General features: G+C 37.5%; 1 protein-coding gene across 1 annotated transcript; it reads right to left on the bottom strand.

Annotated features, from left to right (window-relative positions):
• Positions 1-823: 823 nt before the first annotated feature.
• Positions 824-15,995, bottom strand: LOC141917643 (very long chain fatty acid elongase 7-like). Its single transcript, XM_074810998.1, has 7 exons — positions 15,932-15,995; positions 12,802-12,992; positions 10,443-10,523; positions 9,976-10,032; positions 8,107-8,212; positions 5,116-5,252; positions 824-3,720 (listed from the first exon to the last, which is right to left on the bottom strand). Exons 1-7 carry the CDS (start codon positions 15,993-15,995, stop codon positions 3,517-3,519), a joined length of 840 nt encoding a protein of 279 aa, XP_074667099.1. The 3' UTR covers positions 824-3,516.
• Positions 15,996-16,246: the final 251 nt, after the last annotated feature.

The raw sequence follows: 16,246 nt of genomic DNA, 5'->3' as shown, positions 1-16,246 counted from the left end.
CAGCCACTCCTCCCCAAGCCTGTAGCCCTGCTGGGGGTTGTTGTGGCCCAAGTGCAGCACCCGGCATTTGGCCTTATTGAAACTCCTCCAGTTGGCCTCAGCCCATCGCTCCAGCCTGGCCAGGTCTCTCTGCAGAGCCTCCCTACCCTCGAGCAGATCAACACTCCCACCCAACTGGGTGTCATCTGCAAACTGACTGAGGGTGCACTCGATCCCCTCGTCTAGATCATCAATAAAGATGTTAAACAGGAGTGGCCCCAAAACCGAGCCCTGGGGGACACCACTCATGACCGGCCTCCAACCAGATTTAACTCCGTTCACCACAACTCTTTGGGCCCGGCCATCCAGCCAGTGCTTGACCCAGCAAAGTGTGTGCCCATCCAAGCCTCGAGCAGCCAGTTTCTCCAGGAGAATGATGTGGGAAACGGTGTCAAAGGCCTTACTGAAGTCAGGGTAAACAACATCCACAGCCTTTCCCTCATCCAATAAGCAGGTCGCCCTGTCATAGAAGGAGATCAGGTTTGTCAAGCAGGACCTGCCTTTCATAAACCCATGCTTGACTGGGCCTGAGCATCTGGTTGTCCCGCATGTGCTGTGTGATGGTGCTCAGGATGAGCTGCTCCATCAGCTTCCCGGGCACCGACGTCAAGCTGACAGGCCTGTAATTTCCTGGATCATCCTTCCAACCCTTCTTATAGATGGGCGTCACATTGGCCAGTTTCCAATCTGTCAGGACCAACCCGGTCAGCCAGGACTGCTGGGAAATGCTGGAAAGCTGCTTGGCAAAGCAGATTAAGGTGAAATGACACCAAGGATTCTTCAATTCACAAAAATCAATTTTTATTCGCTCACAACAGATAATTGGCATGAAACTTTGTCAGTAATCTTTGCATCCTCTGCAACAGGCATTAAACTTACACCGACTAGTGGCAGATCTTATACCCCGATAAGCCTTAAACAGGCCCAAACAAGCCTTGTCTTATATGCGGGGATACAGGATAAGAATGGGAGAGAAAATGGGAAAGAGGAGAAGAGAGAGAGAGAGAGAGAAAGACAAAAAAGGAAAATTTCACCAGTCCTGGTTCCATTGTTAGTCCAGCCAGCCTAGGGGTCCAGTTCCAGTGGGGCACCACCACCCAGGGCTTTGACTTGTGTCCTTTTATTATTCCTTGCCCCTCCTCCAGGTGGGCACTTGGACTCGTTATCATGCCCAGTTTATGCTTCTAGAATTCTCCTTGCTTTTGGTACATGCACAGTTTGTACCTTCAGATTCTTCTGGAAATGAGTCAGTGGGCTTGGGGGTCATTGGGGAGTTACTCCCCCCTCCCTGCAGGTGTGACCATTGTTTGACCTTTCGTGAAAACACCTTCTCTCTTGGCTCTTCACAGAGTCACTCAGGATAGGGAAGTTCAGCCTCCAAGAAGTGTGGTCCCACCTCCGCAGGACCCCCTCCTCTTGCTGCGCCTCCCACCTCCCTGCCATTACCTGCACAGTCCTGGTGTTTCCATAGAAACCATTTCCTTTGCCAAAGTTCTTTACCGGATGGTTGAGACATTAACTGTGGTTTCATCAGACCGTCACAAGAGACTGGCAGGATTTGACACGAAGTTAGTGATTGCATATCCCACTGAAACTGTGCGTAGTCCCTGATCAGCATCGTGGCTGTCTTGGATTCTGTGCTAACGTACCTCTCCACATGCACTGCCACAGAGCTGAAACTCAGCACTGAGAATTCCAGGATCAAGCATCTAAAATTTAGGGGTTGCAATATACACCTCAATCCATCCAAATCCTTTCTAGGATCTAATTTCAATCTGCCATGGCTTGATAGCTACAGGGATTAAATAGTGGAAAGCTAAAATATAAATTATTTTTTATTTGTTTTATAAAGACGACTTGTATATAATCTCATAAGAAATAATTTTCAACCCATGTCCAAGATAAAGTTTAAATTATTTCAGCATTAACAGTACACCATAAATGTCAGTATTCCCATAAAAGTATCCAGGTAACAAAACTTACTTTCTTGGAATTGTACAACAGGGATACAATTAAAACTGCTCCAAAGTTTTGGGTACTTGAAAATCCCACAGATCAAGCACAAAGCAAAAATCTCAAGCTTCTTTTCTGTTAGTGGCAATCATAATAGAAAACAGTACTTTTAAAGGTAACATTTAATTAAAACACCTCTAACTCCTCACAGGTTTGTTGCATGCACCAATTCCTTAATAAATTCATACGGTACAAATCCAACTTGCATACAAATAGCTAGGTCCTTTAATTTCCATACATGTGTGACCCTAACAATCTGCCTAACCATGGAAAACAACATACTGGTTGATTCTATACAGACTGGAGTCATGCCCTGTCACCACTGCCTGCCCCACTCTCAGTAGCTCAGAGAATGGCACATATCTTTTTGTCTAGTTCCAGAGAACAAAGACAAGGTAACCAGTGCTATTAATGGAGAAACTTTAACCCTTGAGTTGTTAAAAACAAACAAAAATAATAATGAAAAAAACAACAGAAAATCTTTCTAGGCATGTATTTCAATAGATAATGGAAACAGAAGAAAATAGAGCACGGTACAATCATGCTAGGTGACATTTAGGCTTCAATTAAAAAAATGTTTCTTTAAAAGTTATTCGAGGACTAAGATTTTGCCTACTGAATCATAAGATTTCCCCCCCCAAACAGCCTAGGTTACCAATATCAAAATATATCCATAGACACACTGTAGACACACTGAATACTTTGGTGAACAAGTTAGTAGGATGTTTTGATCATTACACTACAAGACAGTTTGGATAATCCTCAAATTATGTTTCCAACATTTAGGATAATGTTCAAGTGAGAAGAAGTTTCCTACATGAAATTAATTAAGTTATCTTAGTAAAAGACAATGTATCACCAAAAAAAAGTCTATGATCTTCAAATTAAATGCCATACTTTGACAGATTAACATACATTCCTTTCTTTAAAGCAATATAGCTTGTAAACACATATAATGTTTATGAATTATATTAATAATAAGCTTTAGATTCTATAAACAGCATTTATTGAAGATTTGTTCTTTTAATAAAATGCAGCTGACAGTCTCAAGAACTTATAACATTTAAGGTGAAGTAATTTTTTTCCTCAGTATTCAAAGTACTGAGTACATGTCCATACACATTTTAATGTTCCCAATGAGTATCTTTATTTTCATGCATCTTCTAGATAGAGATCATCTATCCATTCATTTCTTATAGGATAGACATGAACAAATTGTTAAAAAAAAACCAAACACCCCTACTTTAAAAAAAAAAAAAAAAAAAAAAAAATCAGAGATCCACACTGCTCCCCCCATCCCAAAATTCTGAATCCCAAATAACTTATGGTAACAATACAAATTCTGTTTTGGAAGAAAACATACAAAATATACACAGTGTAGTGCATGCACCTAAACATCTTGATTGTCAAGTAGTGCAAATTTCCACTTTGACATATACACTTTTTTTTCTTAAAGAGTTTGTTTCACTGATCTTTGCTAACCCCATTTCTTGCCATCTTTGGTAGTCGTTGTCCCTTTGTGTAAGCATGGTACCAGAAGTGAAGAAACAAGACTAAAAACATAGAGCCATATAGCCAAATAATAAACATGAAAATTGGATACTGGTATGGACAATCATCCATGATGTAGATTTGTCCTATATGTCCTGTAATCATAATAAACTGGACCTGGAGGAAAAAGATGAGGAAAAGAAATACTTTTTAAGTAAATGATAAACTTACTACAGAAGTTTAAAAAGATTCAGCATAGCTTGCATACAGAAAAACAGAAAGTTGGGAGCAGGGGACTTTTTAAAACTATAGAGATGTACCTTTAGAGCTCCTCTCCCAAAATGTTACTTCACTGAAAATCATTTTCACAGAGTAAAGAAAGAGAAGTCCTGGGACAAGCTGAATCACAAGCAGCACTGAGAAACCCATACTAGGAAAAAAGGAGTCTGTACTGGCCAGGTCAAATAAGAAGGAAGGAAGGACAAATGGAAGACTCCTTTAGAAAAATTAGCCAGAAAAAGAGACAACCATTATAGGATTGGTGAACATGAATTCCCACCCACCCCACCCCTGCACACTAACATAGAACCATAGAATGGTTTGGTAGGGACCTTAAAGATCATCTAGTTCCAACCCCCCTGCCATGGGCAGGGACACCTTCCACTAGATCAGGTTGTTCAAAGCCCCGTCCAACCTGGCCTTGTGACACAAAGGTCCACAAGGTCGCAAAAAACAATTTCATAGTGGATTTAAAATAAAAAGAATAATTTCCACATGAACTCCAAGTTAATAATCCACTGGTAGTGCTGCCAACACAAAAAGACTTTAAGTAAGTTATAAATATTCAAGCTAAATCATTCAGAGTTACATGTGGTTACATGAACTATTCTAGTAACACCAGACCTGGTGCAAGCAGTTACATCCATAGCTGCTTCTCCCTGCTTCTTTCCCTCATCCATCAGCATCCTTGCTCAGGCCAAACTAATTGTTTAGCCAGAAGCTAAATTTTCAAAATTCAGCTATTAAAAAAGCTGGGCATGAAGAAAGCACCCAGAGCAGTAACCATTTGAAAGTGATCTAATGCTGATAAAACATGTAATGTAATTATTGCAAGAGTACTTTTTAATGCTTTGAATTAAGGAGAGGTAAATTCTCTAAACACAAACAATTTCTATGAAAGAATGGACATGAAATTCTTAATAAATACTTCTTTTTCCCTTTGCTCGTTGCTATTTACATGTGTATTCTATACATTAATTATGTTTTCTTGGTGTAAACTTATATTCTAATAATTTTTACACAGGAAATGAGTTTTGAAAATATATTTACCAAGTATTGCATAACTGAAAAGCTCATGTGTCCAAATCTGTGATTATAGTGAACACTGAAGTCAGCAGATTTACGTCAATAACTGAATGGAGCTCACAACTTTTGTTTTATTCGAGTAAAACTTGTACCAACTGTAAGTTATATACATGAACGTAACTAAAAGTACAAATGTATTGCATTAAGTCTGTGTTAGTCTTAAACACCTCTCAGAAAGCTGATTAAGTCAAACAGAAAATTACTCACAAGTTGTATAGTTGTCATGTATTTTTTCCACCACAAATATTTATGATAGGCTGGTCCCAAAGAACAGATTCCATAATAAGTGTACATGACAACATGGACAATACAATTCAGCAAAGCATGAAATGTTCCTAAACCACCTGTAGAAAAACAAAATATGGTAGTACTATTGCATCAGGTATTTAAGCTACCTCAGGTCCTAATAGTTTGGTTTGAGTTGTGGGGAAAAAAAATCCCAGATCACAAAAGCTACAGACTTTGATTAATTATTTAACCTGAATTGGGTTGACACCAATTCTGAGGTATCTCATCAGTTTCCTTTCTCAGAAAAGGCTTATCTACAAATTTCCAAAAAAGCAATAAAACCTAGCTAATCTAATTACCTGTAAAAGGTTTTAGTGGAATTTTTTGTTCTTTGGGTTGATTTTTTTTTTTAATTATTAAAACATATACATGAACGAGGCACAGAGAATTTAGTGGAAACAGCATTCCTCCTGTTTTACACCTCTTTTCTAGACATTACAATGAACTGTGTAAAGCTCTGGAGGATAAGTAATAATTCTCTTCCCAACAGAGATTTCCAGTTTTCCAGGGAAAAAAAAAAAATAAATAAAATCACAGTTTCAGACAGTGAGTTTTCAGAATCATGACCTAAGTGAGGGTCTCACAAATCCATAGTCATACATACAGTGAAAAGGAAATTTAAGGCTAGGTAATCCCCCCCCCTTTGGGGTAAACTCATGACTGAAACTGGTAAGATACATACATTTCACAAAGCGAGTAAGGAAATACTTCCTTTTCCATTGGTTCAACTATGGAGTTAGATGATCCTGCTCAAAGTAGTTTTATTTCAATTAACACAAGAAATTATAGGTAAAAATGGTCCAAGTAGTGGCATACAGCAAAATATTTTTAAGAGAAATATGAACACAAAAATATTGAGCATCAGGAAGAAAACAAAATGTCATGAAAAGCAGACACTTAGTGAGAATACTTTTGTATCCAAAAGCCAATTTTTCCATTAAGAATCATTCAAATTAAAAATAAAACTTATTTTGTGATTTTAGTAGCTCATACTAGTCTTCCAGCTTGAACGATCATAACTTCTCCAGCTGTGATTGTAAACTTTCTTTGAAACTTAGCTATTTGCATTTTTGAAAATAATTCAAGCGTTCTTACAGTTCAAACATACTTTTTTTTTGCTTGCACAGTGAACATTCAAAAGAAAAAATAAATAGTTAAAGCGGAGAGAAAAAAAAAACATAACCTAAACAACAGTATAAAAATATGCTCCAAAAAGCAACACCATACATAAGCACCATCTTACAATTCCCTGTTTACATCAGATCAGAGAGAAGAAAAAAAAAAAAAAAAAATAAAAATCAGCATCTCCTTTCACAAACATGTTGATTTTAAAAACAGGTTGAAAACTTGATCGGTGCCACTATTTAGAAGGAAGAATAAACAGTGATGAAACTGAATACAAGATAATCATCAGCAGGACTGAAATTCTTGTAAAAAATTTAAGTTATCAAACAGATCAACATTTGGAAAGATTAGTATAAAAATATGCAATAGAGTTGTAGGAATAAACACAGCTTTTCATGATCATGAGGGACTATTGCAAGCAGAAGACAAAACAGGCCTTGCACACTTTGCTGAAAGTATTTGTCAAATTATCACATGGGAAATTTAAATCCAATGCAAAATCAGAAGCCTGTATCTGGTATACTGATCTAATGTCCAGGCAGAAAGTTAATCGCCTTTAAATGGAAACTTTTCAAGGTTGAAGGGGAGGAACTGTTAGTTGCTGGGATTCTTTGCAAATCTATAAACATACTGAACTGTATGCCAAGAAACTATTCACAATTTCACCATTAACTTAAAGTACCAGTTACTCAGCAACATTTGAGAAAGACATGATCAAGACACCAGCTTCCTAACTCAACAAATACAGCAGAAGTATATCCTTTTATCACTAGGAAAATCTGCACACGGAACATGTTCAGAGGACCCCATCTACAAATCTTCTGGTCTGCTTTCAGGGCTTATTTTTGTATTCATAGAACAGGCCCTAACAAATATGATTTAATAGGCAATAGTTCTTTTCATCAATCCGTCACTGATTTTCTGGGAGAAAAAAAACCAAACATGCCAGAGGACATGAGTGAAAGAACATGTACAAAACTCCCTCTTTCTTGGTAGAAACTCCTATAAAAACCCACACCCTCCTAGAGATGTACTACTAAATGACACTGCATTTCTCTGCTCCATGATTACCAGACTATTCTTATGGCAAACTATATTTATTAGTGTTGCACACTAATACTATAGCATAGAAAGATGCATGCATAGACACACAGAGCAGGAAAGGAGAAGGTGAAGGTAAGCTAGAAGTGGACAAAGACTTTCAATTCATTACTGTTCAAATAAGTTTCTGCAATAAATAAGGTCCAGAAATTATCTCTGTAGTTTTGAGAAAGCCAAAGTATTACATGTAAATAAGCCCCAATTATGCTACCCAAGGCCAGTAAAAATAACTGCAACAAAGCCTGAATAAATCTTAAACAGGCAAAACAAAGGATAGCAAGAACAATGAGAACACAGTCCTCCCCTCCAATTCAATTCTTACATTTCAGGAGGACAAATGCCTTTGATTTAGTTTCAACAGAGTTATCTGCCTCATACTTCTCCCCTAGTACTTCTGATTTTGCAGTATGTTTTCATGTAATAATGCTCTTTGCTTACATACACCTCTCTCCTCTGCACCTTCTTCCCCTTACAAGAGACCAACATTGCACAAAATGCTGTCAAATCGGAAAAATTAGTACTCCCCACTCAAATAATTATGTATGGTGATCTTGGTTGTTCCATGAAATACTGCAGATTGATATTTGCAAGATTTTTTAAATTCTGTTCTTTAAATATTTTTGTCTAGCATAGTTAACTTTTACTACCATCAGATATGTACAACTCAAACTGTCTCTCCACTACCTGCAGCAAATTTGACTCCAAACCACCAGGTCCATGGCATGATGGAATGATGAAAGACATGCAGGAATGTAACTTGGTTGTTTTTCTTACGCAGCACAAAAAATATCTGAAACATATTTTTAATGAACAGAATGTTACAGGAGATAATCAAGCCCAACATACATACAAAAAACTGTATGCATCAGTGCTGGTTACTCACTACTATACATTTAGAAATTCTTCATAGTTGCAGTCTTGGGAGAAGGGAAACTGAGGCTCTGGATATGCAAACTAGTTTTCAAAAAAGTTAAACCAGTATGTAAAATCCACCTGTGGAGTCTCAAAAGCCAGGGCAAGCTTTGAAAGCAAGTGTCCAAGGTTGAGCCATCACCTATGCGTGCAACAGACAGCATAAAATGGACTTGCTTGGATTGAAAAGTATCTAGAAGCATCAGATTTGAAGTCCCCTGAACTACCAAGGCAGCGCCATTTGAGAAAATTAACCAAAGGACTAGAAACAGATACAGAGAGAAGAAAATATTAAGTTAGAGAAATAGCACTATTATGAACACTGACTTAGCTACCCTTGGAAAAAGGCAAAATTGGACAGAATAAATGTAGGTATTCTTAATGGATATTGACAGGCCACATTTTAAAGGATGGACATCAAGGGAAGTGCTAAGGGAAGACAGAGCAAGAAAACTGTGTAAGGAGAAGTCAGGTCATGCAAAGGGTAGTATCAGATAGCAAAGAAAGGAACACAGAAGAAAAAAAAATCTGGTTTGACAGGAAAAACATTTGGAAACAGCTAACTTAAATACAGCTAAGAAATTTCTTTTGCAATAAAACCAAAAAGCTTCTGAGAAACAGGTACCTAATTGGATGGATTCAAACAAAACAAATTTTAAAAAACCCCAAAACTCAAACAAACAAAAAAACCAGAACCGATGATTTTTTCAAGCCCAGGATTAGTTAAAAAGCAGCAACCTAACCAGTGGTTAGTAGAGGTAAATAGAGGACTAAACTGATCAGGCTTTTCTAGTTTTAGCATTCCTGGCCCTTCCATTACCATTCCATTTGTCCCAGTCAGTAAAATCTTCCAGTGTTGAATCAGGAATATTTGCAGATGAAAATCAGATGACTAACTTTGCTTGCAGGGTGTAGAACATCCTAACTGCTCATGAGTCAGCTCCTGAATCACCACTGTTGTGCCTCACACACAATAAGGCAAAAGAAATCACAGCTGATTCCAACACTCAGAAGCTGGTTTGAGAATAGCTAAACCAACCATACTAGGTGTCAGTCTTGGGAAGAGGGGAAGGCAGATGGCTGCTGGTGGTGAGCGAGGTCTTCATTCTGCTTTAATGCATTGCTGCTTAGACTTTCTTTGAAACAGCAGAGTGCCAGCCTGATATCAAATACATCTATAGTCATGACCACCAAGGCATACACAGGAATTTAGAGCAAGTAAGTAGGGCAATTTATGCTGTATTCAGAGCTGCTGATGCAAATATTTCAAACATGGAAGATAAAATCTGAAGATGACATGGAAAAAATTCAACATGATCAACACCATTTTTTATCTGCAGTGTTGAGACAAGCATTGCCATAGCACAACATTCAGCTGTTAAACAGACAAGTTATCAGGGCTTCCTAAATTTTTAAAGGTGTGTTCTCTCATTAACATTTTTCCTGATAATCAAAAAACAACAGTGTGATGGGACAACAAGATGAAAAGAGATAAGGGTAAACACCTTGATGGCATTCCAATAATTGAAGACTGAAGGGCTAAATACAGAGCAATTTATGCCCTCATCCCCCAACAGCACTGGTTCTTCTACTGTGAAAAGGAAACATCACTACTTCTTTTATTAGGCTACAAATACTTACAGTGTCTAATAATTCAATGAACTTGGAAAAGTAGTAAAGCCAACAAATTCGTACCATCTGCAAGAGTAAAACCCAGAAATTGTCAAATCATAGTAGTCATAAATAAAACTAAACAGCTGCAGGAAAAATAAGTAACTATATAAAAGGAAAGTATTGCGATGAGTAAGTGGTGTCACAAGGTTGACAAATATTTAAATGTATAGTTTGTTTGTTTTTTCTTTAAAAACAGAAAACATTCTTTAATCCTGAAGGAATGTTAAAACCAAGATGAAGAAGCCAACAAATACATTGCCTCTTTCTTTTTCCTAATCAACCCCTCCAGTTAACTCACATGCTCTACATTATGCAAGAGGGCATTTCCATTTACTGCATTCTACTCTACAGCAGTGCATTTGGTTGTTCAAAAAGCATTTCCAAAAATAAAGTCAGCGCAGCATAACAATTTGTCCTTGCATTTGGCAACTTACTCTTAGAGCTGTGGGTGACCTCGAGTAGTCAACGATATCACACCGGAATGAGTATCCTGTGGCCCAACCTGACATAAGAAACTGGAGCAAAGAAAGGGGAAAGGGCAAAGATTTAACTTTATATATTTTGAAAAAAAAATCATTAACTTCAGATTACTTTTGCAATCATTAAGCATGAGGGGAAAACAGCATTAAAAACTTGTTGAATCAGCAACCTTGTCAGTCATCTATCTCTGCGTGGGCTAGCTACCATAAAATCCTTTGCTGTTGCAGATTAATGAATTTCTAATTCCAGGACCACACCTATAGACAAGAACTTTCCTCCTACACCCATTATCTCACCATTAGTAACCAAAAAGGAGAAACATGTCAAAAACAATGTTAGAAAAACAACTTATTGTGTAAATCAGACTACAAAAACAAATCAACCATTTTGAAATTTTTTTGAAAATTGCTATCAAAGCCAAACATCTTAATACCAAAAGAAAACCAGCACAACAGAAAAATATGGCTTAATATCATTAAAGACAAGGAACAAATCAATATGCACTATATTTTTAGTATCAGTTTCTAAAATTTTGCTTCATTGAACTGCATGATTCAATTAATCTTTCACTGATATCAGGGATGAGAAGCTAGGGTTTTATAATCAAGAGCACATGTACAGGACCAAAGGACTATATGTAACAAGTATCATTTAATCTTTTCTCTTGGAATATATTAGAACTCAGACAAGATCGACATTGTTAATATTACACTTGGCTCATTTGCCAGCCAACCTCTAAGGACTACTGTATCTTACATCTGTTTAAAAAGTACTTCTCATCAATTGATTATCATCCACTCATGCACAATAGGAGGTTCAGCTCTCTTAACAGATGAAGTGTTTTGGTCTGTGACCACAATAGATGTTTAATTTCCTAAAAGAATCAGTTGCTTAAATGAAACAAGATTTGAAACACCATCAAGACAGCACAAAACTAAAGCACCCACAGAATGGCTTAGATCCAAAGAAGGAAAGAATCAGTTTTTTGCTGAGAGCCAGACAATAGCAGAGATTCAATCTGTTAAACTCTATCTATGCATTCTTTCATGAAATTGTAAAATAGAAGTCTTGATAGCAGAGTAATTGAAGACTATGTTAGTGTCAGACACTAGAAGTTTATTTTTTTTTTTTTTAGTTTCCTGAGGGTTATAACCAAAATGAAACTTATCACCAAATCACATGAGGAAATTTGGTGATTTTTCAAAACAAAGTCTAAATAGCAAACGTATGCATCTTGCCCACCACTTATAGCTTTTCCACACAACAGTCATGACACAAAGTAGCTACTGCTGCACTGCCTTTAGAGTGCTGTTAAAAGAAATGTCAAGCAGTTCACTGTAACTCATAATGAAATTTATGCAAATTGAGGTAACTGAAAGGTTGGCAGGATAATCATTACCAATTTGCCAAACCTGAAATAGCCACACAGCAAAATTTCACACAAAGAGAGTCAGTACTACTAGCATAGTGATGCTTCACCAAGCAAATGTATAAGGCTATCATTCACATAATACTACTGTTAAATAGCTACACTTTAAAAAAACAAAATAAAAAACAACAAACCAAACCCAAAACATCACCACCACACCCCAAAACAACAGATATTATCTATCTTAAGGTTTAAGGTTCTAAATTAAAGCTTCTACATAGTCTATACATTCATGGTCAAGGATTTTCAGGTCATTCAACCCATAACCCTATACAACTCATCAGGCCTTCCAGTCTTAAAGTCTAACACTTGCTTGAGTTATGAACTACAGCAAAATCTCAACATTCCTCTTGAGAGAAAGAGCATTTACTACTGGGAGGGGAAGTGATAAAAATCAATGCTAAAGATCTTTATGGTTTGTTTTTTGAGGATTTTTGGTTGGTTTTTTTTGGTTTGGGTTTTTTTTTAAGGATGAAGATCCCCAAACTGGATATTATAATAAATGTACTCTATATACAGTGTTTGAAACATCAGTGTTGAGTATCATGTAATAGGACAGAAATAATTACAACAAAGAAAAACCATGTAGTCTACCTGGTACAACCCAGGGAAATTAAATAAGTTACGAAGGTTTTTAATTTTTTAAATTATATATAATGGCACATAAAATATTTTACAGTCTTTCTAGGTATGATATTCCCTTTTTTTCAATTATCAGCTCAATTAGTTTAGCATACAGCTTGGAGAAATATAATTACGACAATCAGAATAATAGTTTTTTGAGAATTGCAGAGTGGAAATTGTATTAATAAATTTATTAAAACTTGGTATGAAGATAGAGACATGAAATATATAAATATGTTACAAATAAAAATAGAACTTACTTCATAAGTCATATATAAAGAGAGGGTTACCACGCTAAAATTATAAAGCGCCATTATCTGCCTGAGTTCAAAAGGTTTTTTATTTTCCATGAGTTTGGGTCCTAAGGAAGTGACAAAATAAATGTAGGTCCCAATGATAATGGTTGTTGGAAAAGGTGAAGACATGAGTGGCCAGCCTTCCAGTCTTGGATCTAGAGGAAGGGAGAAAAGAAAAGAAAAAAACAACACACACACACACAACAAAAATCGGATCTTTCCAATACTTACTAAATCCTAAAACAGCTACAAAAAGGTACTTAATTCTTAACAGTTTAGGTTTTGCTGTCACCAATCAAGTTTCAAAATCCTTTCACCTCAAATCCATATCAACTAGATAACAAGATTTAGCACCTGTAGGATTCTATGCTCCTTTCTGCATCAATTCTTCACACATAATGAAGAGGAGACACAGAATCACGAGCGACCTGATTTTCAGTCTAGAGCTCTCCCTCATGAAAAGTCTGCATTTTTACACATGAACACGGCTCAGAGGGCAGCATAGGAAGGCAATGCACAAGCAGATCACTGAGGCTGCATTTCCATGTGAGGCTTCATTCTTCTGGAAAAGCATGAACAAGTTCAAGTCACAGACAGGGAGTAGCCCCATTTTTCAAGATCCTTGAGCTTTATAAGCTGGTGTTAGACATAGTAAGATTTTAAAGTTAGAAGACATTCTGTCCCATCAGTTGGTATTCATAGCTTAGTTCTTGAGGCTTGTGTCTGTTCATTCCAGACACGTCACTACTTTCACAGCACCATAAACCACACACTTTCATATTACAAACCTCCAAATGGCAAAACTGTTGCAAGTTATCCCAGGTAGAACTATTGCAGAGAGTCCTTCTCCTATGCATGCCCTGCTCCCTCTCCCCACAGCTGAAGCTGGCAGACATTCCCTCTAAGCTTCACCATGATTCTGCTGCACCCTTCTGTGAGTCCCAGCTTACCAAAGACCAACATTTCTCCATAAGCAGGAGAAATAACACAAACTTAATGTAATTTTTAAAAAATATTTACTTTTATAAACTGACTTTTAGAAGATTTGTTTTTGAATTACCCCAAATTTAACTATTGACTCAGTAAACGGCTGCTTTCATAGTTTGTTGCTATATTTTGTGGGTGAAATTATACCACTGCAATTTTTGTTAAATGTTTAATTCATAGCCAGTTGTCTTAAATCAGTGATCTTCAACCCACGGCATTCAAGTAACACATCGCCCACGAGACCCTCTGATGTTTACAGCCACTGGAAGTTTTAAAACAGACTGAGGAGGAAAGCACATTATAATGCTGTACCTAGCCTGTAACGTGCCTAGTGCTGCTGCCCACAGACCAGCGAGGATTGTGAACCACAGCACCAGGCATTAGCTAAAAAATGAAATCTCTATGTGTTACATTGCAAGAGAATCACCAGCTCTTCACAACTGACTGCTTTTTCTGCATCTACTTCTTGCATTGACACTACCAAAGCTTTCCCATTGGTCTTCTCAGCTTGATCCTGAGGAAAACATGTCCAGCCACTAACAGCATGCTACAAGATGCCAAATACAATCACTGGTAGGCAGAGACAAGGTGTACTGGGTGTGGCTGAGCCAGAATTGGTTTTCCCCTGTAGCAGCCCCCATGGTGCTGTGTTTGATGTTGGGAGCTGGCAGGGTGTTGATAGCACCCTGGTGGTGTGGCTACTGCTGAGTGGTGCTTACACAGCACCAAGGCTCTTTCCGACATTTCCCCCCCTCCCACAGTGGGACGGGGTGGGCAAGATCTTGGGAGGGGACACAACCAGGACAGCTGACCCCAACTGACCAAAGGGATATTCCAGACCATCTGACGGCTGCTCAGTATAAAGCTGGGAGAAAGGAGGAAGGGGGTGGGGTCACCCTTGGTCCTCCGAGGCAACCCCTCCGCGTATGGGAGCCCTGCTTCCTGAGAAGGCCCGACATCGCCTGTTCATGGGAAGTAGAGAATAAATCTGTTTGCTTTTTTTTGCTTCCATGCGGGGACCTTTGCTTCGCTTTGCTTATGTTAAAACTGCTGTTGTTTTACCCACAAGGGTTGGGTTTTTTTCTATCTTATTTTCTTTCCCTTCTTTGCCCTGTTGAGAAAAAAAGGGGAAGGGGGGGAAGTGATAGAGCAACTTGGTGGGTACCTGGCATTTAGCCAAGGTCAAACCACCACACAAGGGATTCAAATTCTGAAGTCACAGACACTGCAGAGGAAATGCTCTATCACCCAGCTCCATCCCAATCCACTTCACCCACACAAGTCATACTGATAAAACTCCCTTCTCACTTGCATGATGTGGTACTATAGAACAAGAGAAATGGTATTCAGCTATACTGGAAAAGATAAATTAATAATTTTATTGATCAAACCTTAACTGCTTCTCAAGTTTTCCCCAGGAATCAGCTAATCCCTGTCATTATGTGCCTACCATGGTGAGGAACACTCAGGGATGCCACTGAGACAGATGGGTTTTAACCCCAAACTTGAGATCTTCTCTGTCATTTTTTGGTAAGCATACAGAACTATAGAACAACAATGTTAAAACAAAGCATGTTTAATATCCTCATACCAGCTGCAACAAGAGACTAACACTCCTTTTCAAGAGGACTGTGATAAAGTAAATTACTCTGAGGATTAATTTCAAGATACTATAACTCATCAGGATTTCTTTTACTTTGCAAAAGCAAAATACAGTAACACCATGCACCTAGCTCAATTAACTGATAAAATACCATTGTTCATTAATGAAAAAAAGTTAAAGCTTTACATTTAGTAGCACAGAAAAAACGCAAACTATATGTTCAGGTAAGCCAGAAACTCTTACAGAAGAATCACCATCTGCACTTTATTTAGTCTGGGGTTATACCCATAAATTAGCTGAGTGTTGTTTCTTCCTTTTTTTAAAAAATGCAGAAACTAGTCTGTTCTTTAAAGTTAAAAACATCAATAAGTAACCCGACAAGTCTTAGAAACATTTACAGGAAGACAAAGCTACTTTAAGCTGATAAACAGTACACCTAGAATAGGTACACATTGCTATTCAAAATTATTGAAATTTAATAAGTCTTAGACTTAAATGACTCACCGGCATCTTTAATCCATTCATCATACAGTAGCACAGCCTTTGATGTCAGATTGTTAAAGGCCATTTTCAGTTGATTAAGATTTTATGATGCTGCCTGCAGGAAAAACAAAACAAAACTGAAATGAAATATGGATTTTTGTAATTAATAAAACAAAAGTCAATAAAGTGTTTTGGAAAAGATTTTCAGGAAACAAAATGGAAAAAAAATATGGAGAGGGTTAACAGAGCACCACACATGAAATACAGATCAGGGAGCGTTAGTTGACCACATCGCACTATGCTTGATGCTAATTTATAGCACAACAATATGATTTT

Source organism: Strix aluco, chromosome W (genome assembly GCF_031877795.1).
Source record: "Strix aluco isolate bStrAlu1 chromosome W, bStrAlu1.hap1, whole genome shotgun sequence".
Classification (NCBI taxonomy): Eukaryota; Metazoa; Chordata; class Aves; order Strigiformes; family Strigidae; genus Strix; species Strix aluco.
This window is presented reverse-complemented; position numbering and strand designations above follow the sequence as displayed.

What these genes read in the sequence shown, in the direction of transcription:
- LOC141917643 (XM_074810998.1), bottom strand. Translation starts at nt 15,995, where the DNA reads ATGGCCTTTAACAATCTGACATCAAAGGCTGTGCTACTGTATGATGAA. An exon ending in GGTCACCCACAGCTCTAAGA is followed by an intron (nt 10,033 to 10,442) that starts GTAAGTTGCCAA and finishes TTACTCTTGCAG; the next exon opens with ATGGTACGAATTTGTTGGCT. An exon ending in TGGAGTCAAATTTGCTGCAG is followed by an intron (nt 5,253 to 8,106) that starts GTAGTGGAGAGA and finishes GTTTTTCTACAG; the next exon opens with GTGGTTTAGGAACATTTCAT.